We start from the raw sequence: 24137 nt of genomic DNA, 5'->3' as shown, positions 1-24137 counted from the left end.
AAGTTTTCAACCTTACTGAATCCATCACGTCAGTGACTCTTCTCCTAATCATTTAAATCAGTATGGGGAAGGCAGAGGAGGGGTCTCTCTCCCTCTCTCTTCCCCCCTCTCTGTGTCTGTGTCTGTGTGTGATGTGTTTGAGCCACAATATGGAAGTTCACCATTATGACAGACATTCAGAGTGTCTCAATTCGTTGCTGCGGGCGGTGCTGCCTTCAGAAGCCGCTCTCCCCTCTTTAGGTAGCTTTGAATTGCAGCTGCTGGCATCAACGGCCTTTGAACCCTTGCTTGTTGTCCTGTGGCTGTCTCCAACAACACTCTCCAACAACGGTCTGATACGGCAACAGGGACATATCTGTGTACATCTGGCAGCCCTAGTCTAACGCCCCCTCTCTGTTATTGCATATTTGCCAAAGGTTTTTTTCTCCACCTATTATCGGCTGCGTTCCATTATTCTGCAGTCTGCAGGGTTTTTAAAAGATGTGCTAGCAAAACAGAATGGCTCCAATGTTGAAGTAAGGATAGCAGAAACAAGCTAAGAAGCTCAAATCAGGTATATGACTGACACTTTTCCTTGGAAATTAAACCAACGTCCAGACTTTAACGTTCAAAACCTTTACTTGCAGAAACTTATAGTTATAGATGAATTAAAACATATTAATTACAGTCACATGCTCATCCAAGCATGGGCTTAGAGTCTCTTCTTCTAACTTCGAAACAACTGTCTTTTCCTCTCTTTCCAGAGCTCAGCCGACTATTATGAGAGGTTTTCACTTTTACCTTCCTCTGCAGCTTTGCTCTCTTTCTCTCAAGCAGCGAAGAAGCGCTCCAACACTCTGTTCAACTTAGCAGTGTTCACAGTGGATTCCAAAACACAGTCATCTTGCTTCGCATAAAATGGAGTCTCTCCTTCACTAGATATAGCCTTTGTGACCAACGTTAGCCAATCACATGGGAACTACTAGAGAACTCTCTAGAATTCAGTTTGCCGGCGAAATCTAATTTAAACACATAGTAATGCATACAAGCATTTACAATTTCAGCGAATTAAATTACTATACTTAACATCTAGAGCGTGTGATCAATAGTTCAAGATGAACATCCCCGCTTGTGAAGCGGCAGATTGGGCTCTACAGACATCACACAGGCTTTTTCAAGTCACAAGAAGGGATATTCAAACTCAACATCAGGAAGATCTTTCTGACAGTAAGAGCTGCTCAACAGTGGAACAGACTCCCATGAGAGGTGATGGACTCTCCTTCTTTGAATGTTTTTAAGTAGAGGTTGGATGGCCAGCTGTCATGGATGCTTTAGTTGAGATTCCTGCATTGCATGAGGTTGAACTAAAGACCCTTCAGATCTATTCCAACTTTATAATTCTATGATTCTATGATACACTTCCCACAATTCTTTGGGGGACGCCATGACTGTTTAAAGGGATCTGATACCACTTAAATGTATAGTATAGTTTTACCACTCCAAACATGGCATCCCAACTTCCTGTTACTCCTACAGCAGCACTGTATGTCATGCAGAGGGCTTCTTGCTCTAGAGACAGGGAGATGTGTGCCTCTCTGTGTTGTATGTTCCTTCAAGAGCAGCAAGCCCCAAAGTTCCTTAGTGCTCCCTGCCATTTTCCTGTTCACCAAAAGGAGGAGTGAACAAGAGGCAACTCAACTGACGGCCTGTCAAAGGGAAGGGCAAGTGTTGTAACCATCGGGGGCATTCAGCTTGCTGGGTTAATGGAAGCCGGTTGTTTGTGATTTCCAGGCTCAGGAACGGACTTCCACAAGCTGCTGCCCTCCAGATGTTTTGCACCACAACCCCATCAAACCCAGCCAGCACTGGTGCAGTCAAAACATCTGGAGGGCAGCAGGTTGGGAAAGGCTACTCTAGAAGAAGTGTGGATAAATGTTGGTCCTCTGGCCTCCAGGATGCTTAAAACAGGGGTAGGAAACATGTAGCCTTACAACTCACATCAGACCCAGGGCCAGATTTAAGTTTGATGAGGCCCTAAGCTACTAAAAGTAATGGGGGCCCTTTATATGTCCAGTTGTCCTTTGTCAACAATGAATCGTCACTGTTATATATGCTATATGGTAATTTATGGACCTAATAGGTATCTAAAGCCATTTGCACATAACAAAATATGTATTTTATCAATTGTTGAACTGAAATACAATTAAGAAGAAGTATATTAATAGTGGGGACGCGGGTGGCGCTGTGGGTTAAACCACGGAGCCTAGGACTTGCTGATCAGAAGGTCGGTGGTTCAAATCCCAGCGACAGGGTGAGCTCCCGTTGCTCGGTCCCTGCTCCTGCCCACCTAGCAGTTCAAAAGCATGTCAAAGTGCAAGCAGATAAATAGGAACTGCTCCGGTGGGAAGGTAAACTGCGTTTCCGTGCGCTGCTCTGGTTCGCCAGAAGCGGCTTAGTCACGCTGGCCACATGACCTTGAAGCTGTACGCCAGCTCCCTCATCAAATAAAGCGAGATGAGCGCTGCAACCCCAGAGTCGGCCACAACTGGACCTAATGGTCAGGGGTCCCATTACCTTTTACCTTTATATTAATAGTGAAATACAATTAAGAAGAAGTATATTGGGGGGGCAAGAGAGTGGGGCCCTCAGCTATAGCTTGTTTAGCTTATACATAAATCCGGCACTGATCAGACCCGACTGATCACTGGCTGGGGCTGTTCTAACAATATCTGGAGCCCCCACCCCCTCCGATCCATACTCATCCCATTCAAAAATAAACCAGACTATTTCTTTGCTTCGGCCTCTTATACACAACAAATTCAGTAACTCGAGAGAAATCTAACACCCCTTGAAATAATCCCTCCTGACAATATATTTTTTATGCATTGCATTGAGCTGACAATACAGATCCCATTGTTGGATTTGCTATTTTAAGTTCTGCACAAATTTATGCTTACTGGTGTTCTTACCCGCCCTTCTCACCCCGATCCATTTTTTTAATTGACAAAATAAATAGCCCAATTTTGTGGGGGGAAAGAGCCATGCTGACGCCCGGTGGCGGCTCCTTGTAACGGCAGCTCCTTGATGGATCGTAAAAGCTCTTTTTAGAGCGGTAACCGAACCCTGATCATTATCTCAAGTGTGACATACTGGATGGGAAGCAGAGAGATGCGTCCACGGTATCTTGGATTTACATCAAAGCTGAAATGTTAGCTGCATTATCTCCGAACTAGGGAAACCTGACTTTAAAGTGCTCGTTATTGAACAGCTCCTTTAGCAGTTATGTCTTAATTAAAATACAGCTGACAATGCACCTGTCTATAAATCTTCTTAATAAAATCCATTCATCGGAGGGAGGGGAAGGGTCTCGACATTTGCGTTGCCAGCCACCAGAATGCAAAACATTATTTTTTCCCCGATTGTTGGTTTTATTTTATGTACCTGTTAATAATTTACCCAACTGTTAAATATTAATAGTTTGAGAAAGTTTGCTTAACCACGACAAGGGGGGCGGGGGGAGGCAAACACTTCAAGTGGTATAAGAAAGGGAGGGATTGAAGAGGGGATAAGAGTTGAGGTCAAGATTCCAGCTGCTAACTGTTCCATGTCTAGTGACTGCTGATCCTCCTGGGAGAATAACCTTTATCATCCCATCCCCTTTCTAAGGTTTGGTGTATCTCATCCTTTGTTCTTTTGATCCTTACATGTCCGGTCCCTCTGTTTGCCACACACACAGATACACACAATCATCCTCTATTCACCTGCCTTTCCCACTCTGCTTTTGCTGCCAGAAAATTGAATTACCTGTACAGGCCCATTATATTTTGCAATGCCTACTGGCTGCACTGGAGAATCTCATCAGAAGCATGTCTGAAGTTCTATGGCAGGATCAAAGAAAATACTGGGCACTGCTCTGTAGCAAACATGCTTGCAGCCTCCCTTGCATTGTAAACAGGCTTGGTGCTGACCATTAAAGCCCTGAACGGCCTTGGTCCTGTAAACCTGAAGGAGCATCTCCATCCCCATCATCAAGCCCAGACACTGAGGTCCAGCGCTGAGGGTCTTCTGGTAGTTCCCTCACTGCGAGAAGTGAGGTTACAGGGAACTAGGCAGAGGGCCTTCTCGGTAGTGGCGCCTGCCCTGTGGCATGCCCTCCCAGCAGATGTCAAGGCAATAAACAACTATTTTACTTTTAAAAGACAACTGAAGGTGGCCCTTTTTAGGGAAGTTTTTAATGTCTGACGCTGTATTGTTTTTAATATTGGCTTGGAAGCCGCCCAGAGTGGCTGGGGAAACCCAGCAAGATGGGTGGGGTATAAATAAATTATTATTATTATTATTATTATTATTATTATTATTATTATTACCTCCTGCCTGACCACTCCCCCCCCCCCGCACCTGCTCCTGTGACTGTTGAGAACAGCTTGATCTGCAGATATTAGCAGCAGCAACAACAACAACAACAACATTATTTATACCCCACCCATCTGGCTGGGTTGCCCCAGCTACTCTGGCAGGCTTACAGCATGTATAAAAACATAATAAAAGGTCAAACATTAAAAACTTCCCAATATAGTGCTGACTTCAGATGTCTTCTAAAAGTTGTGTAGTTCTTTTATCTCCTTGACATCTGATGGGAGGGCATTCCACAGGGCAGGCGCCACTGACAAGAAGGCCCTCTGCCTGGTTCCCTGTAACCTCACATCTCACAGTGACGGAACGGCCAGAAGACCCTCGGTGCTGGATTTCAGTGTCTAGGCTGAATGATGGGGGTGGAGACGCTCCTTCAGGTATATAGGGCCAAGACCATTTAGGGCTTTAAAGGTCAACACCAACGCTTTGAATTGTGCTTGGAAAAATACTGGGTTCTAGTTCTTCCTTCCATGTTTTGGAAGCTTTTCCTCCACTCTCCATGAAACTGATCTACAGAGTAACATCTCATTCCGGCCACTGTGTTAAGAAACGTTCACACTGTCTGCGTTTTCTGTTTAACACATATAAGCCATCCCTACCAGGAAGCCTGCTGAACAAAAATTTGCATGACAAACAGTGAAACAGACATGCAGTTAGTGCTTGCAAATGGTAAAACCAATACATTGGAACTGGACCCTGACTTAAGTATCTCAGACTAAAGTCTTAATTTAAAGCCTTCTCCAACCAGGAAGGGGGAAATCCTTGCACAGTTTGCAGAATTTGCACAGAAATAGTCCTTTGGGACAACGTTCGCTACTGCACAGGTGACAATGTCTGCAAATTATAGCAACTTATAACCAGTTCCAGTTTTCCTTTCTAGACAATAATAAAAGCACCTGGGTCATAAAATATCCCAATAGATCTACAGTACTGATGTTTGCCATTCGGGTGCTCTCTTTTTTTTTTGCCATGGACCAATATAAAGTATAAATGTCCCCTGGGGTATTTCAAACCAAAACATGGGCTACAATCCTAATGCTGAAGTAAGTAAATGGAAAGGGACCCCTGACCATTAGGTCCAGTCGTGACTGACTCTGGGGTTGCAGCGCTCATCTCGCTTTATTGGCCAAGGGAGCCAGCGTACAGCATGACTAAGCTGCTTCTGGCGAACCAAAGCAGCGCACGGAAACGCCGTTTACCTTCCCGCCGGAGCGGTACCTATTTATCTACTTGCACTTTGACGTGCTTTCGAAGTGCTAGGTTGGCAGGAGCAGGGACCGAGCAATGGGAGCTCACTCTGTCACGAGGATTCGAACCACCGACCTTCTGATCGGCAAGCCCTAGGCTCAGTGGTTTAACCCACAGCGCCACCCGCGTCCCTAATGCTGAAGTAAGCCCCACTGTATTCAGTGGAATTAGGTTAGCATTCGATCCTAATCCAGAGAAGCTGCATGAATTGCCCTTCTTCAGACCCATGGTTTCGTTTGGGAACCTTTTATGCTCCTGAGCTCCATTGAAAGTTGGCTGGGGGTAATAAAATGTCTCCAGAAACTTGTATGTGCATAGTTTGATTTCATTTTGTTTTTGATGTTAATGGAGCTGAAGCATTGCTTCCCATTGCTTCGCATATGTCTTTGTCTTCTCTATGCAGGCTGCATAATTCAACTTTCCCTTTTTCGTGAAGCAGGTTACTTTAAAACTACTTTAGAGCGAAAGATCTTTCATGCAACTATTAAGCCATATACTACTGGGGAAAGAAGGGCTTCTTTTCTTTCATCTATCTTTTCTAATAATCCACGCTACAGTCCTTTTGGCACTGATCAGCAATGAAATTCTCATTGATTAAATGAGCTCTGCACAGATGCCTAAACTATGTTGGGTAGGAGCACAAGTTGTGTGCAGCTGTTTTAGCTCTTCTGACTTTTCCGTCTTTTCCTTTCCACTGATGATGAAGGACTTTCTCTAATTGGGAGGAAACTGTATGAATAGCAGACTCTTCCTGTCCTCTCTACTTGCTCATATCGCTGTCTTAATAAATCTCTTCCCCAACTGAAATAACTGCTGCATATAATGCCCAATTCAATCAAAGAGATGCAGCGTGTGGTGCAACTCTTGAAGGGCTATACCACTTCAGAGCACATGTTTGAAGACATCCAACCTATTTCAGTATAGTCCTTCCAGGGCACAGTAAGAAGACTCGCAAATGAGCCATGCAGCGATGTGATGGCACAATGAATGACGCAAAGCCAAATGCATGCATTGCTTGGTCTTCTTCTTCTTTGGCGATCACTTGTAGCCGAGTAAGATTGTAAGATTCCATGAAGACAGTCTTAACAGTGAGTCCGTAATTGACTATGGAGGCCACTTCTGGATCCACACGTCCTTCCACAGTGGGGACATTAGTTTCCAGGTGGGAGTTGATCATGGTGTGGATTTGCCAAGCGTGCCTTCCTCTTAGCATGTTTCTCCCTTGCGTCCTGAGTTTGAGTGTCTTCAAAGCCCATGATACCTTTGGTAAAGGCTGTTCTCCAATTAAAGCGCTCACAGGTCAGTGTTTCCCAGTTGCCGGTGTTTATACTACATTTTTTAAAATTTGCCTTGAGAGAGTCTTTAAACCAGCATTACGCTGGTGTGTGTATTCAACGTTTGTATACTTTATTGTTTTGTCTGTCTGTTTGTTTGTAAGTATGCCTAAATAAAACATATATATATATATATAAAATAAACCAGCATTATGCTTTCCATTTTTAAGTTCAGAATAGTCACTTTGGAAGACGATAATCAGGCATCCAAACATGACCAGCCCATCAAAGTTGATTTTGAAGAATCATCGCTTTGACACTGGTGATCTTTGCTTCTTCCTGTACACTGGCATTAGTTCACCTGTCTTCCCAAGTGATATGTAAAAAAATTCGATACACCATTCATGGCGGATTGGATCGTTGCCCTGGTACACCTCCAAAGTGAAAACAATGCTCCATGATACAGGACCCACAAGTAAATTGTACATTGGTGAGCATCTGATGTACAGTACTGCCAAGTCACGGTGTTGGGGGTTTCGCACCTAATTCTGCTTTAAATTCTTTCACGGGGTATTTACGTGGTTTATGATTAGGGCTCACATTGATCCCAGGTTTCCACTAGGTGGCAGCACAGCAAAATGTTTCTAGCACAGAGTGCTAACATTGTATTTGCTCACTGAAACCTCACACAGGGTGCTGCTGTCACACGGAGTCAGATCATTCGTCCATCCAACTCAGTATTGTCTACACTGACTGGTAGTGAACTCCAGGATTTCAGACAGGAACCCTTCGCAGGGACTGAATCTGGGGTCTTGTGAATACAAAGCAGATGCTCTACTGCTGAGCTGAAACACATATTCTGTGCAGCAAGATATATTTTCAAAGGAACAACGCTGGGGAAAGTTACTGGACCACGTGAAACATTTCTCATTTTCGTATGGATTTCCCAAAGCTACTCGAATACAGACTTTCTGTCTTTGGCACCTGCTGTACTGCAGTCCACTGCAAGGAATATTAGTGTCCAAATTCAATTGCTTTTTTTTGGATAATGTCAAGTTCCTACAAAGTCAGAATTCCAGATGCCTCCCAACCCAATTATGGAAAATGGCACTGGGAGCATTTCAAAAAGTGTGTTGTTAATGAGTAATAAAAAGCAACAGAGAACATACAAGAAAGGAGGTTCCAACTAAACATCAGGAATAACTTTCTGGCAGCAAGAGCTGCTTGACAGTGGAACCCCTTGGAAGGTAGAGGAAGAGTCTTTTTTAGGGCAGAATTAGGCATCGTCAGAGGGACGCGGGTGGCGCTGTGGGTTAAACCACAGAGCCTAGGGCTTGCTGATCAGAAGGTCGGTGGTTTGAATCCCGGCGACGGGGTGAGCTCCTGTTGCTCGGTCCCTGCCCCTGCCAACCTAGCAGTTCAAAAGCACATCAAAGTGCAAGTAGATAAATAGGTACCGCTCTGGTGGGAAGGTAAATGGCGTTTCTGTGCGCTGCTCTGGTTCGCCAGAAGTGGCTTAGTCATGCTGGCCACATGAACCGGAAGCTGTACGCCGGCTCCCTCGGCCAATAAAGCGAGATGAGCGCCGCAACCCCAGAGCCGGTCACGACTGGACCTAATGGTCAGGGGTCCCTTTACCTTTACCTTAGGCATCGTCAGAGGTTTGTGGCAACAGTCACCAAAATCAGCTGCCTTATCCCTCTGCTCTCCAGAGTGGTTTTAGAAGAGGTTACGTTTGGCAAGTTTTCTGCTCAAATTTCCCTCATATGATTCAATGGACTTTGATACAAAAACTAAAATAAACTAAAAATCCCTGCACATTGAAAACTAGCGTGTGAGGGGGGTCTGGGCCTCACTTCCTACATGACAAGTTAGTTTTCTAGTACAAATGTTTGTTTTGGTACTAAAGATGTGCTCCTCTACAAATCTATCCCTATACCACTAAAGTAATTTGTTTTGCTTAAAGGGGTGCGCCCCCAATCTCTGCCGAGAGGTAGCAAGGGGTCTTGACACTTCACCAGGGTTTGTGTTCCTTCAGAATGAGACACGTCAGAGACTGTAGCATCCTTAAGAAATACGATTTATTTACACCTGAGTTTACATGGAGGGAGTGCAGAACATTACATGCCAAGCGTGTCTCTTGTTGATCTCCTCATAGCTTCATGAAGATTGGGTCCAGAACAGAAGCCAGTCAAGCTGGAAACTTCCCCCTTCCACCTCTTCTATTGTCTTTTGCTACTAACACCCAGTTGCGGGAGGGACGCCACCCCATTTCTTGTCTGACGCTAAACGTGCCACCATTCGTCAGGGTAATGAACTCTGCCATCGCCTTTCTTTGTTGGCACCTCTGTCAGCCAATCTCCTGAACAAAAGAACTATGGTAGCTCAGCCTGTGTTTTTTTACACTGTTTTTTTTACTTCTCTTAATACTCCAAACGTTAGTGAAATTCTACCATTTACTAAATAAGGAATTACGGGGGAATCTGCCTCCTCCCACAAATTCATAGCAATATTATGAATAACCCTGCACATTAGTATCTGCATATAGTTATACATTGGTACCTCGGGTTACATACGCTTCAGGTTACAGGCGCTTCATGTTACAGACGCTTCAGGTTACAGGCTCCGCTAACCCAGAAATAGTACCTCAGGTTAAGAACTTTGCTTCAGGATGAGAACAGAAATCGTGCTCCGGCGGCACGGCAGCAGCGGGAGCCCCCATTAGCTAAAGTGGTGCTTCAGGTTAAGAACAGTTTCAGGTTAAGAACGGACCTCCGGAACGAATTAAATACTTAACCCGAGGTACCACTGTAAAGGTATGTATTGTGGCTCATTATCAGTGCAAACAAAGGTGTGCATGGACCATCGTGAATCTGTTGATGTGTTGTATCATGTCGGACTGCAAGCGGGGACCAAACATTTGAGTGCTCTACCAGTTTCAGACATTCAAACCTAGCAATCCAATGAGACATGGTCTAATCCTGGCTAACAAAAGAGACCCATGCATTGACAATCACCTAACCAGCAGTCTGGATGGGAAAAGGGAAGGCCTTTTTGCTTTATGCCTTCTCTTTGCCTTAAACAGGGTTATATTTAAGCTGGGGAGATCAGTTATAACCTCCAGGTCAAACAGTTTCTTGAATCTGTCCACAAACTGGTTTTCCTTCTCCAGTCGGAACCTCATGGCCCAGATGATGATGGTGTTGTCCTTGCACAAGTGGTCGAAGGTAAGGAGTAGCTCATTCAGGTAAGGGTGGTGGTACACAACGTCGGCCGCCAGGATGTAGTCAAACTGGCATGAAGCCCTGGGGAAATTCTTCTCCAGGTCGACCCCCCAAAACAGTTCCTTTGCCTGGGGTTCATGCTTGCATTTGGTCTTCGTGTTTTTGACAAGGTTGTATCGAAGGTTCCCCAGCAATTCAGGCAAATCGGTGGCAACCACACGTGCACCTGTGGCAGGAAGGGGCCACAGAATGAATGCTTAGCAAATCTAAGACAGTTTTGCAGGAATGCTCTCTGGCATCATTAAAGACAGTAGGAACATGGGCAGCTGTTTAGACCAAAGTCAGACCATTGGTTCCTCGATAACTCAGTACCATCTACACTGACTGGTAAAAGTTCTCCCGAATTTCAGACAGGAAGTCTCTCCCAGCCCTGTGTGGAGATGCCAGGGATTGAATCTGAGACCTTCGGCACAGAAAGCAGATACTCTATCACTGAGTTACAACTCTTTGGTCTGTGGGTCATTACTACTGCCAAACCAACAATTCACACTTTGCCAGATAGGCACATGAAAGGGCTGAGGCTCACAGAGCTTCCCTGTAAAATTTGCTAGAGAGAACTCTGTGAGATCACTTCCTTTGTCTGCCTTGGCAGGAAGCTGTAATACTACAAGCTTCCTTCCTGCCAAGGCATATTTCTTTTTCTTCATCATGCCTCCAAGCTGACCATACGTGCAGCTCAGACACCATTTCTGAACTTACATTTTGTACTTTTGTAACTTAGATAGTAGTTATAAACCTGCCTTTGTTTTGCTAACTCAAAATCTAGAATATGTAAGTAAATGCTACTTTTATTTCTTCACAAAACAATGTGTGTGCGATCGCTGTTTCCAAGGTGGAGAAAAGCGGTAATACCAAGAAAAATCCAGCTTGCCTTAAAGAATCCTGGATTATTGTTTCTAGAAGGTCAAATCAACCTTGTCTTCCAAGTTCTGGCCACAATGGATGGTACTGTGCTGATCTCACTCACATGGGCAAGGAAGGATAATAACTAAAACAATATTTCCTCTCCTAGTGTCTAAATCCATCCTTACATGGTCTATCTACCATGCCCTCTTCCTGCAAAACCACATTTCTATATGGGGGGGGGAGAGAGAGAGACCTGTGTTTAAAAGATAATGAGCCCCTGTCTCTGTTGCTACTTTTGTTTTTGAGCTGACATGCTACTCCTTGGTCACAGGTGCACTAAAATCCCACACACACCTTGGAATACCACTTTCTGATCTAGAGGACACTATCCATACTCACCAAGGAAACTGGCTACTATTGAGACCAGGCCTGTCCCAGCTCCAATTTCAATGACATTTTTGTCAACCAGGTTATAAGATTTCATGTTAGTTTCCAAAAAGTGGCAGATAACGAGAGCCTGTAGATGGGGAAAAGCAAAAACAGTACAAGAGCAGATTGACAGGGGAAATAGCATTATAAATAAACAAATGCATATGCCTTCCTTGATTATTATTAATAATAGCAGCAAGGCTTTCCTTGTATGGATGCTGGAGCTTGTTGATCTTGCAGTGATTGCTACTCCTTTTGAGTAGCAATTCTGATCCCCAAACACGTCAGCTGTCTGTATTTAGAGCCTCATCTTCACAGAACTTTAGTTTCCCCAGGCTTTAAACAACCACCCCTTGCGTTTCACACTGTGCTCTGCTTCACGTATCAGAGCCAACAGTCTTGTTTGCCTGCAATACCGAAGGCCAGACGACAGCTCCATAGCAGTCGGTGGATTCTGTGATCTTTATCTTGTGGCCAACAAAATGGAACCCTTCCCAGGCTTGGGTGGTTATCAGCGAAGGGGAGAAACACCTTCCCATGATCTCTGCGACTATCTGTTCATCTCCGTTTGGTCCTAGTAATAAAACAATGGAAAGGTCATGCGTCATAATAACAGCGAGAGGTAGCCCAGCTCAGCTAACGATAGTGCAGTGACCTAATCGCGAAAGCCACTAACCTCTATATGGCCAGGCAGCCCTGCTGAGCATGAAGCCATCTGAGTTATGTCCCTGCCCACAAAAAGTCCCTAACAATAATTGTTTAGTGTGATATATGTGGCCTCGGGGAGCTGCCATCCATCACGCTTGCTATTTATAAAGCCATAATAATAGAACGGAATCCCACCTTTACTCAGCACCAATGAGACATAGAAGTCAGAAAAGTTATAGAGTTAGGTACAATCTGTGAGTTTCAGACTGAGTTCTTTGCTTTTTGATTACGTCAAGGGGGTTTGTGGATTTTGAAGCAGTATTTTGTATACTGTGGATACCATCCCTTTGCCGAGTCCCTTTGTTGTTAGGAGGAGGTTTTTCAAAGGTTGTCAAGGACCTAGTTGCTGCTGATTTTACTCCTGGGTTGTTTAGGAGGGCATGTAATTGGTGGTGTGTTAGCCAGGGCATCTGCGTATCCCCTAGTTTGTCTTGTATTTCCTGTGTGTACTTTCCCCCTCTTTCCTTCCTAACCTAACACTGTATGTAACACTAATGTCTCACAACAATGAAACTGATCTGTAGAAAACACAACTTGAAAAAAAGAGACAACGCATGTATTTTTTTGTAACTAATAAATCTTTAATAAAAAATAATTTAAAAGAAAAAGATGAGTTATAGCGTTCTTGCCATGGGCTGAAACCTCCTGAAGAGAAGACTGAATGATGGAAGATTCTGTCAGGATGCAGAGGGTCGCAAGGCCAGCTGGCTAGCCCTAGCTGGGTTATCTCCTTCCAAACGTCCCACTGTGAAGACCCATCAGCCTCTGCTCCAACATAAATCAGCGAGCCAGGCTTCAAAGCCAGGGCACACTATGTCAGCAGAGCGAACTGCGCACACAGAATAGGTGTGAGGCTTGTGGAAGCATACTACAACTACGGATTTATTAATCATAAATCAGGACAAAGAAACATGTAGTCTCTGTCTTTGTCTTCTCCAAGAGACAGAGAAAAGCAAAAGCTATACACACAATGGAAATTCCCAGCAAGCTGTGCTGGCATGTAAACAGACATGTGACATGCAACAGTTCCATGTCTGCAGCTAAAGGTGGAATGGAATTTTCCAACAGATTCAGGAAGGAATTTATTTGCATAGCTAAACTATGGAACTCGCTCTCAAAGGAGGCAGTGGTGGCCTCCAACTCGGATGTCTTCAGAATTGGATTAGCCCAATTCATGCAGAACTAGACAATCAACGGCTACAAGACACACTCAGTAAGTTCTACCTCCACTGCCCGATTAAATTAAATTGCCCGAAGGCTAAAGGAAGCCACATCTTACAGGCTCACAGGTTCTCTTCCAGCCTAAGCCACAGTTCCTTGGTTCCTGCTTGGTCTTGCAATGAGGAGGCAGTTGACAACACAGAAAGGCCTTGATCTTGGCTTATGTATCTCCCCTATCTGAACTGCATGCAAGCAGCTGAAGACTCGGCCTGCACGAAACCCTCTTCTCCTCCCTCTTCAATCCTCTTCTGGTCCTGGGAGCCAGTGGAGCAAGAGAATTCTCTCTCTCCCTCCTTCCTGCACTTGTTCTCCACTCTCCAGCCTTGCAGCTTCTCCTGCCTCTGACTCTCATCTCCCGGATGTTACAGGTTCCCCCAGTTCACAGATCCCTTCTTCCAAGTCTCCAACTCGCCTTCTCCTGGTCCCCAATCCTCAATATCTAGCCACCACTCTTCACTGCCCTGACATCATGCTGTCCATTCTCAAAGTAAAGTGCTAACGTGGTGAGTTTATCTCAAACTGTAAGGGGCCAGGGGAGGTCAAGATGGTCAGGGTTTCGGGACAAGGAATCCGCTCTGCCCTCAAGTGTCCTGCTGAAATGCTGCCAAGCAACTCCAGCTGGCACTTTTATGGAAACCCTATACTGTGGCAGCATGGCGATGCAGCATATGCCCTGAGAGGGTTGGGCTCTTCAGACAGTGCATGCTTTCTCCCACACAAAAATTACAGAAACTCTTGTCTTGACGGAGGCAGTGGTGAAAGCAGCCAGGAATGGACACGTGTGGAGAATGATTTCATAAACGTTCATCAAGGGCCAAACCTAGAAGCAACACAGAAGACCCACAGAACAGGGTTTCATGTGTATTTGTGTGCGTTTTTAATGCTGAAAATGTTTGCACAACATTAAAAAGAAAATTTCCAACGAAAAAGGGATCTGGACTGTAGCACTATGTAAAGAAGGGAGAGAGTTAAGTCTTTCCCCATACCAAATGAAAATAACCCCTGGAGCTGCTATGTGCCCTGTTTGGGGCAATAGCTTTCTTTTCCAGGTCCAGCATCAGTATCATAATCTATATACTGAATTTATACTGTTTTGAGTCTAGCCATGTGTGTGATTACGTAGCCCAAACCTAGGGAGGGGGGCAGACAGCAACAACCTCAACAAAGCAGCCCCATTATTGTGCCTTGCAATGAAATAACTCAAAGGCAATATGATACAACTTTAGATTGTCACAGCTTCCCTCGAAGTCATAGCTGTCAACGTTTCCCTTTTTTTAAGGGAAATTCCCTTATTCCGAATAGGATTCCTGAAAAGAAAAGGGATAAGTTGACAGCTATGCCCGAAGAATTCTTGGAGCTGAAGCTTATTAAGGGTGCTGAGAATTGCATCCTTAACAAACTATAGTTGGTGAGTAGTGTAAGATCAGGTGGGTTCAAGTCCTCTGCTTTCTAAGAGGTCAACTCAGGACTTTGCCAAGTCATAGATACAGCCTAGGAACACATGATTATATATATGCAACACTAAACCATCTAACAGATCAGGGTGTTTACAGTTGCACTTATTCTATTCCAGCCTATTGGCCCCATAAATTGACTTGCTCTCTTAGTTAATCTGCTCACTCAGGCAGATTTGGAGAATATGCTAAAGGTCCCCCTTCTACTCTTTCTTGCTTCTATTTTAAGGAAATCAAAACACGTGAAATGCTGAGTTCACACTAAATCGATAATCCTTCAGGATGGCTCTTGCTCCTTGCCTATGTAAGGTTTCCTAATCGACAGCGATAGCACCACAATCACTTCTGCAAATGCACCTGGAAAGCTGCATTCCTGTATGGCTTCATAATGAAGATGCGAAATGACCAGAATTTCTACACAGAAGAGCTTCTCTTTGAAGTTGAGGGTGAAAGACTGGATTACCAGATCACATTTCTTTTAAAAGGATCAAGAGAAACGATGTCCTGCCAAGACCCTAAAATGCCAGGGATCTGGTTGCAAAGAGATTTTCTCTCACAGTCACATAAAAATACTTGTCGATGTTTCAGCTTGAAGGTTCTCTACAACTCTGTTGTACAAATTCCAAAATCCACGTTTGAGCAATTTCTTTCTTAGGGCAAACCAAAATGTTCCAAAAATAGTGTGCAAGTTTTCAAGTAGAGACTGGTCTGGGTAACAGCTGGATTTTATATCCCCTCTCTCAAATGGGGATCAATTATTGCCTGCTGCTTCTTCCCAACAGCCAAAAACCTGCAACTCACCTAATGGACTAGAACAGCGGTTCTCAACCTGTGGGTCCCCAGATGTTGTTGGACTACAACTCCCATCATCCCTGAGCTCTGGTCTTGCTAGCTAGGGATGATGGGAGTTGTAGTCCAACAACATCTGGGGACCCACAGGTTGAGAACTGCTGGACTAGAGCTTCATTTTAATGTCTGCTGCCTACTTACTATCTGAAGACTACAAGGCAATGCAAACTCCATCATGTATTCAGAATCAGCCAAAATTCCTGCTCTCTCCCCGACTGCCCCGACTGTTCACCATCGAGCCTCATGTCCTCATCCAAGTTCTGGAGAGCTCAAAAGCTACCACACTCTTTTGTACAATTCCGGTTGGCCCAATAAAAATATTGCCCTAATGTGGGTTTTGGAATTGTTCCTGTGGACTTATATGTATATCTTTCTTTGTTTTACAACTCACAGCACGAATTATTAGTGATATTTTTTGTACAGGAGTCTGCAGTAGTTCCCCATTGCACATTCTTCCCTCTGCCTCTTTGTAGCTTTATTCCAGACTCAAAATAGGTTTGTGATTTATTTATTTTTTAAGTCCCCACTTCCTTCAGGAGAGTGTATGACTAGAGACCCAACAGGAGGCTCTGAGATGTTGAAGGGAAGCAACAAGAACCTGACGGCAGCATTAGCATTATTGGGTTCATTGTGTAATTACAAGTGATAATCAAGTATTTTAGGGCTCCCTGGCAAAAGTTGATGAGTCTTTACAATAGCTATGCGTGGATCATCATAATCCTATATAAACTCTTTCTCACACAAACACACACACACACTTTCTTTGTTTGTTTCTCTCTCTCTCTCTCTCTCTCTCTCTCTCACACACACACACACACACACACCAAAAATGGAAAATTTCAAGGGCTGCATACCTGTTAAGCATTTTAGGTGTGCAGCTATTGTATTTTAAATCTACACCTAATGTATACTTGATCAGAGCCTTGCCACAGTAACCCATGTTCTGGTAGCCTCCCAGCTAGATTACTGTTCTTAACTTTATGTGGGGCTTCCCTTGAAGACAGCTTGGAAATACTGATTGGACATGAGCTTAGAGACGTGATAGACCTCAGGTGTAGCAAAGGTACAAAGCAGCGGCTCATGCGTCACTTGCCAGCAAATATTTACCATTTTTGTTGTCTGGTTTTCTGGATTTTTCATCTGATCCAGGATGCTTGGGTTGCAATGAATGGGATTCCATTTCATACAATGGCCTAGCAATACAAAGGAAGAACTATTAAAAAAAAAAAGCCAAGCACAGCTTTAGTAACGAATTGGAAGGCATGGCATTTTCTTTCATTTGTCATGCATTTGGCTTCAAATGCATACATGTCAGGAGTGGACAATGTGGTACCCTGCAGATGCTTTGGTCTACAATTTTCATCAGCCCCAGGTAGCACAGCCAGGGATCAGGGATGATGGCAGCTGCCATCCAACAATATCTGGACGACACCATGTTGGCTATCACGACAATAAGAGGCCTTATGCTATGGCAGTATAACCAACAATAAATCAACCACACTGGTTATTGTTAAGCCAGTGGCATACCATGGGTTGCCAGAGCCCGGGCCTGTGCAGAGGGGGTGGGTGAGAGGGAGGGAAATGTACAGAGTACGCATGTGCATTCAGCTGCCTAACAGCATCCATGTCACCCAGGAGATCGCAGCCACAGAGATAAGAAAAGAAGACTTGTTCCGTTGTCTGGAGAGGTCACTTCCTGGTTTATACAGAGAAGCCGTTTTCAAAGGATCCCAGGAACAGAAGTGCACAGCTGTATTGAGCCAGCACTGGGTGTTGAGATTTTGTGCCCCTAACAATTTTGCATCCGGGGCAACCGCCCCCCAGCCATGCTATGCCACTGTGTTAGGCTATGCAAGTAATGGTCGTGCGTAAAGTATTTAGAAGATCTGGTTCAAGTGTGCACCAAAGCCATAGCAAGGACATTTAGACAGCAGAATGAACAAAGTGAATCTGTAGATTAATAATAATAATAATAGCCTTCCATAGATTATAGATATATAAATAGATATAGAGCATAGGATCATCTGGTCCAAACCTCTGCAATGCAGCTGGGGATCAAAGCTGCAACCTTGGAGTTATTAGCTGCACGCTCTAAGCAACTGAGCTATCCAGGCTGACAAGTTATCTCAAGGTTATATGCAAAATATAACAAAAACAACTAAGAAAAATTTAAAAAAAACAACAACACACAAACAATGCACAGAATAAATTTTGTAAGTATTGTGCTGCACAATCATCCTTGTGAAGGAATATTAGGGACAATCTTTTCCCCACTCCCAGGTTTTAACACATACTAGTCCTATTTTCTCCCAGCCCACTTTAATTTCCCTGGATGGGGGAAATAATTGTTTTGAGAGTTTCTCACGCAATCAACCGGAAGGAAATAAAATAGGTGACAAGCCTCTATCCATTTACCTGAGACTAAACCCCACTGAATTCAATGAGACTTGAATAGGATTGCACTGTATATAGAAGAATATGAGCATAGCTGTTTGTGATTTGTGTGGTGCAATCCTATGCATGGTTACTCAGAAGTAAGTTTCACTCTGTTCAGTGGGGCTTACTCCCAGGTCAGTGTGCACAGGACCTGCACCTTTGTTTTGAAGAGAAGCAGCGAGAAAAATGACCCCAAAACCTCGCTGCGCTTTGACTGACAGTATTGTTTAGACAGACACTCTTGATCAAGCTTTACCTTTCAAAGCCTTTGCACAAAATGTTATTCTAAAGGTCACCCCCGTAGGACATTATTATCAGTAATCTGGAACAACCTTACAGGGTTCAGAAATGTTAACTTGGCACCCTGCTGTTTAGATATGGATATCTTTTGACTGTGAGTGATATATTTCAGATGAAAAACAACTACATATCTAAACACAAGCTACATTAAAACTGTGCCTTTAATTTTTTAAAAAAACAACAACAACAATTATTGCAATGCACTAAGCAACATACCTAGGTTATTTTATTTTATTGTTCCAGGTTTCCACAGAAAGTGAAGGCAAAAAATCACACCTGCAGAATCTCTCCCCCAACACTGGTCAGTCTGTAAATAGTGCTATGGAGAAAAGCAGGAAAGTCTGAAATGTAACTTGCCAGCAGCACTTCCCAGGGAAGAATTTATAAATCCTGACAGCTGCAACGATTAACAAAGTGGGCACACCCCTTGAATTTCATTGGGAAAAACTCTTCAGAACACTTGCATAAGAAGGGGGGGTGTATTTCCTAGAAGTTATACAAGCTGCACTCATCACTGCCCAGCAACAAAGTAGTGAGTGAATGCATGTGCTCTCACACACAACCAAAATAGAGTGACTTTCTTCTTTCCAAACCTGTTTGCACTGTTGATGTGCCTTTCCCTCAAGGAGACCTGTGGAAAACTAGTTCTGCGACTTTGGAGCATGATTCAGGGCAGTTCTTGGCTCTTGCTGTTTCCAAGCAGGATCCGATCACATCCCAGCATACACGGCCGGCATTCTTGCACAACAAACCTGATAGGAAAACATGCTGGGGCAGGGAATGTGGGACACGGGTGGCGCTGTAGTCTAAACCACTGAGCCTCTTAGGCTTGCCGATTGGAAGGTTGGCTGTTCGAATCCCCGCGACGGAGTGAGCTCCCGTTGCTCTGTCCTAGCTCCTGCCAACCTAGCAGTTCAAAAGCACGCTTGAAATTAAATAGGTACCACAGCGGCAGGAAGGTAAACGACATTTCTGTGCACTCTGGCACTTGTCAGTGTGTTCCATTGCACCAGAAGCAGTTTGGTCATGCTGGCCACATGACCCGGAAAGCTGTCTGTGGACAAACGCCAGCTCCATCGGCCTGAAAGAGAGATGAGCACCACAACCACATAGTCGCCTTTGACTGGACGTAACTGTTCAGGGGTCCTTTACCTTTTTACCTTTATGTGGTATAATCTAGCTTGGTGCAACTTCATCTAACATCCCTGCAAACAAATCAGGATGATTGCTGAGTTTGAACAGGGTAGGGGAATCTGGTTGTGAGTTGGGAAGGGGTTGGTTTTATTTTTATGTACTTCTTTTAATAAGGCAGATTATGACTGTATAAATGAATTGATGTATCTGTGCAGCTTTTAAAAAGAAAGGCAAGAGCCTATGGAACCGCAGAGGAACAGGCAAAACAGATTGCTGAATCAGCATTTGTCTCACTCTCACGTACGTGTGCCGTGCAAATCAGAAAATCAGGCTCGCAGTGGAAAATTCACTGACTGCTCTTTAAATACTATGGGTTTCACCTTGGCAGGGAAGGAACGCAGGGCACTAGCTGCGCCACCCTGTCTCTTCCTTCACTTGCCTTTTAAGTCCTGCTCGCTGCCTGCCCCACAGAGCCGGAGAGCAGCAGTGCTTAGGAGCCTTTGTTACTGCTCCCACATCCCAGGGCACAACAGTGGCCTAGCAAGGTCTTTTCCTTCCTGTTGGCTCCATGGATCCAGCATCCAGAAGTTACTCCCCCAGTGAACTGAGGGTCTCACCACATGTTCCTATTTTCTGACTCCATTGAGTGACTGGATAGACGATCCAGCAGTCGTCACTGAATCACCGGAATAGCCCAAGACCTAGACAGTCAGGGGATACCTTCGACTTCCCCATGGGAGATGATCCAGAGAACTGTGACTGCTGTGAAGCCGCTGCAGTACAACTCAGGTTGTAGCATCCTTGAAAGTGAGGTAGGATTTTGGTGTACGTGGTTGTTGTTTTTTAGCCTTTTCTCTTTTCAGAGTAAGCTGGAACAGGGGGAAGATGGGGTTTGGTGTGGTGCAAAAGATGGAGAACATTCCTCCACTCCAATATATGGAATTCCTCATCCCAGGTGTAATAAGGGTGTGTGCGCGCGTGCTAGTCTGGGCTTCTTCCCATCTGGCTTTCTTGGGGGCATGTGAGCCTAGCATGCCTGGACTCACAACAAAACTTTGGACTGGATCCAAAGATAGTCTCCCATCTGAAAGACAGAGATTTCCCCAGCCCTGAGTTGTATGTTCTTTGACAGCTGGATACACATGGATTGGGGGATAAACCTTTTTACGTATTGACAGTTTTGTTATGATGTTCGCTGCCTCTAGACCTGCTAAATCTAGGTTGCATTTATACCCCTTCAGAACTGACCACCACCACTGGGAATTTCCGTGTTTGATTTACTGTGTTCTAAATACTTGTGCTGCTCTGTATACTTTGACTAAAGACTTTCCCCAATGTCTGTCCATTTGTTGGAACTTAAACTGCAGGGTTAAAAGGGAGGAAGTATAGTTGAAGACAGGGGTCCAGCAACCTTTTTCAGCCATGGGCTGAAAGGTGAGGAACCGTCCCTCAGAGCATGTGGGGGGGGGATGAATGAATTCCTATGCCCCACAAATAACCCAGAGATGCATTTTAAATAAAAGGACACATTCTACTCATGTAAAAACATGCTGATTCCCGGACCATCCGTGAGCCAGATTGAGAAGGCGATTGGGCCGCATCGGCCCCCAGGCCTTAGGTTGCCTACCCCTGGCTGAAGACCTTTGGCCCAAATTTGGCATCCCACAGCAACAAAAAAGCTGCCTCATGCAACGTGTGACAGTATTCCTAGCTCAGAATTGTCTTATCTTGCTGTCAGCGGATGTCCTTTCAGTGATGTGCACCCTGATCTTCGATCCTGCAAATACCAGGACCTAAATCCAGGACATGCAAACAACATGATTTATTCCACTGAGCTTCACTTCCTCCCCTAAAGGATTTTGGTTTGTCCACTCAAACCATGCCAGCAACTGCGGCTACAAGCACTTATAAACACAAACATGCCATTGCTATCAGCAAACGGAGGCAGAAGATTTGCACAATGACAAGGTTCACTTTGACAGGAGGAATTAACACACTCACTTACATGATCGTATTTATATTAGTAACACATATTTCGAAATGCCTCTAGTAACACATTTTATCTGCAGCTTTCCCCCCAGCAGATTCTACTGTGTCTTCAAATATTCTCTCTTGCACAAGCATAGGGATGTACTTCTTTAATAGTTCCACTATTCACACACTTCTCCCTTTGCAGCATCTCTGTCAAGACTGTATCATCTTCTAAGCAAGGGCATTTTCTGCAATTTTGCGGGGATTAATTCAAGCACAGGCTACCAACGCAACTGTTGTTCAACTCGGTAATAAAAACATCTTCCAGGGACTTGAGAGAGGACCAGTGAGACGGGACTGTGCTGAGCAGCAAAAGATTAATGGCCAGCACACTGGTGAGGTGGGACACGTTCTATAAAATCTTACGCCTCAGAGGAAGAATTTGCTACGGTTACGCAACACTACACTCGACAGAACGGTGAGCCAGATCTTATGAAAGTCACCTTCAGGGTTCATCTCTGCAAGACGGGTAATGCAATTTCTGGGTACCTTGATCTATGCCATGCTTGAACTTTCCGGTGATAAAATATCATGCAGCAAAGGCCTTTCTGCTTGATGGCAACAATAAAAGTTCCTGCTAGGGAAAGAAATCTACCCTTCTCAGGTCCAAGCTAAACACAATGGCATTGTCTTTGCATTTAATTTGCTTGGGGGAGAATGTAAATATCTCTAGCTGGGGAAGGGAAGTGATAATTATCTTGATGGGAGCAGGCATTGGTGTGGAAGAACAATTTGACCTTTCTGTTTTCTGGCACACAACACCTTGGCCATCTAGCTAATGTGCCAATTGGCTTAAGAATGCCTAATGATGAACCTACAACTCTGGTGCGGTTGACTTAGTACTGTAAGGGGAGTGGGTGGCGCTGTGGTCTAAACCAATTAGCCTCTTGGGCTTGCTGATCAGAAGGTCGGCAGTTCAAATCCCTGCGATGGGATGAGCTCCCATTGCTCTGTCCCAGCTCCTGCCAACCTAGCAGTTTGAAAGCACGCTTGAAATTAAATAGGTACCACTGTGGCGGGAAGGTAAACGGCATTTCTGTGCACTCTGGCAATTGTCAGTGTCCCATTGCACCAGAAGCTGTTGAATCATGAAGGTCACATGACCCAGAAAGCTGTCTGTGGACAAACACGGCTCCCTTGGCCTGAAAAGCGAGATGAGCGCCGCAACCCCATAGTTGCCTTTGTCTGGACTTAACCATCCAGTGGTCCTTTACCTTTATTCTTTTACCTTAGTTCCTTTTTTTCTTTTAAGGTCCCTTCTCTCCAACCTCATTCTCAATGCAATCATCCTGAGAGGTCAACTCCCTTCAAAGAAGCCTTTCTCTTTAACTGTGTATTCCTCTCACAACCTGTTGTTCAGCTTTTTGGGTTTCTTCAGGAAGCTGCTCTATACTTTTTCAAGCCTGTTTGATCTTGTGGGTTCCTGTGGGAATAGACTTCAGTCTTAGCTAGTCTTAGCTAGATCCCTTTGGAACAGGTAATAGTGGTGCCTCTGCTTTTCTCTCCTTCTTTCCCTAACTTGTGGACTTTCCACCCTCCTTCATCCCTGCCCCATTTATGGGCAGACTGAGTCACAGTGGCTTGCCTAGTTGAGTTTGTGGCAGAGGCAAGTTGCATGCCCTGACTCCATGACCCCAGTTCCCTAGGGAGTGAATAAGCACACAAGACAACAGCATATAGGTCTATGAGTTCAAATAGGCCAGAACTTTATTAGTTACAGATGTAAATGGTCTGGCATTGGGTGAGGTCAAATTGCACCACTCCAGCCCATCTGCTGGAAGCTCATCTAAGGGTAAACCACATATTGAGGGGGCCCTATGACCCCTCAAGGGACGCGGGTGTCACTGTGGGTTAAACCACAGAGCCTAGGACTTGCCAATCAGAAGGTTGGCGGTTCGAATCCCCGCAACAGGGTGAGCACCTGTTGCTCGGTCCCTGCTCCTGCCAACCTAGCAGTTCGAAAGCACGTCACAGTGCAAATAGATACATAGGTACCGCTCTGGCGGGAAGGTAAACGGCGTTTCCATGCGCTGCTCTGGTTTGCCAGAAGCGGCTTAGTCATGCTGGCCACATGACCCCGAAGCTGTACGCCGGCTCCCTTGGCCAGTAAAGCAAGATGAGCACCGCAACCCCAGAGTCGGCCACAACTGGACCTAATGGTCAGGGGTCCCTTTACCTTTTTTATGACCCCTCAAGGGGTCCCTGTTGGAACGCTGCTATGGTTCTAGCCCCTGTCTTGGCGTCGGACAGAAGCTACTCCTCCCAGATCACTTTAACCGCATCCCGTCCACCAAGGAGGGACAAGAAGAAGCTACAACCTCCCCTCCAGCCAAGTCAAGGCCTACCCAATGCCTAACCTCACAAAGTTGTGACGATTGCTATGAGGCAGGCAAAAACCAAATGGCCAGGTCCAGTTTGCCAAGTGGAAAAATTCCTGCCTGTCCCCAAATACAGCAGCTGACATGGCCCATAGCAAGGTCATAGCATAGATCTTCCTCATTCGTTCCTCAGCCACTATGCAAAGCCAATTC

The 24137-nt window shown here is 44.9% G+C and overlaps 1 protein-coding gene across 3 annotated transcripts; it reads right to left on the bottom strand.

The window, feature by feature from the left end:
• Positions 1 to 8977: 8977 nt before the first annotated feature.
• LOC310761221 (protein-lysine methyltransferase METTL21E-like) lies at positions 8978 to 19256 on the bottom strand. 3 transcript variants are annotated; one of them, XR_014547246.1, is made up of 6 exons: positions 18658 to 19011; positions 16813 to 16898; positions 11890 to 12047; positions 11444 to 11561; positions 9438 to 10364; positions 8978 to 9404 (listed from the first exon to the last, which is right to left on the bottom strand). XR_014547246.1 is itself a non-coding variant. In XM_083611064.1 (6 exons), exons 3-6 carry the CDS (start codon positions 16883 to 16885, stop codon positions 9928 to 9930), a joined length of 786 nt encoding a protein of 261 aa, XP_083467190.1. In that variant the 5' UTR covers positions 16886 to 16898; positions 18658 to 18760; positions 19035 to 19256; the 3' UTR covers positions 8978 to 9927. The 3 variants fall into 3 exon arrangements, 2 of the variants coding, with proteins under 2 accessions (XP_083467190.1, XP_083467189.1); XM_083611064.1 differs by adding an exon at positions 19035 to 19256 and having other exon boundaries at positions 8978 to 10364; positions 18658 to 18760; XM_083611063.1 differs by having other exon boundaries at positions 8978 to 10364.
• Between the last annotated feature and the right edge of the window lie 4881 nt (positions 19257 to 24137).

Source organism: Podarcis filfolensis, assembly GCF_964270895.1.
Source record: "Podarcis filfolensis genome assembly, chromosome: 4".
NCBI classification, from domain to species: Eukaryota; Metazoa; Chordata; class Lepidosauria; order Squamata; family Lacertidae; genus Podarcis; species Podarcis filfolensis.
The sequence above is the reverse complement of the archived record's forward strand: the minus strand, read 5'-3'. Positions and strand labels throughout refer to the sequence as shown.

What these genes read in the sequence shown, in the direction of transcription:
- LOC310761221 (XM_083611064.1), bottom strand. Translation starts at nt 16,885, where the DNA reads ATGGAATCCCATTCATTGCAACCCAAGCATCCTGGATCAGATGAAAAA. An exon ending in AAAACCAGACAACAAAAATG is followed by an intron (nt 12,048 to 16,812) that starts GTAAATATTTGC and finishes TTTTATTACTAG; the next exon opens with GACCAAACGGAGATGAACAG. An exon ending in GAGCTGTCGTCTGGCCTTCG is followed by an intron (nt 11,562 to 11,889) that starts GTATTGCAGGCA and finishes CCCCATCTACAG; the next exon opens with GCTCTCGTTATCTGCCACTT.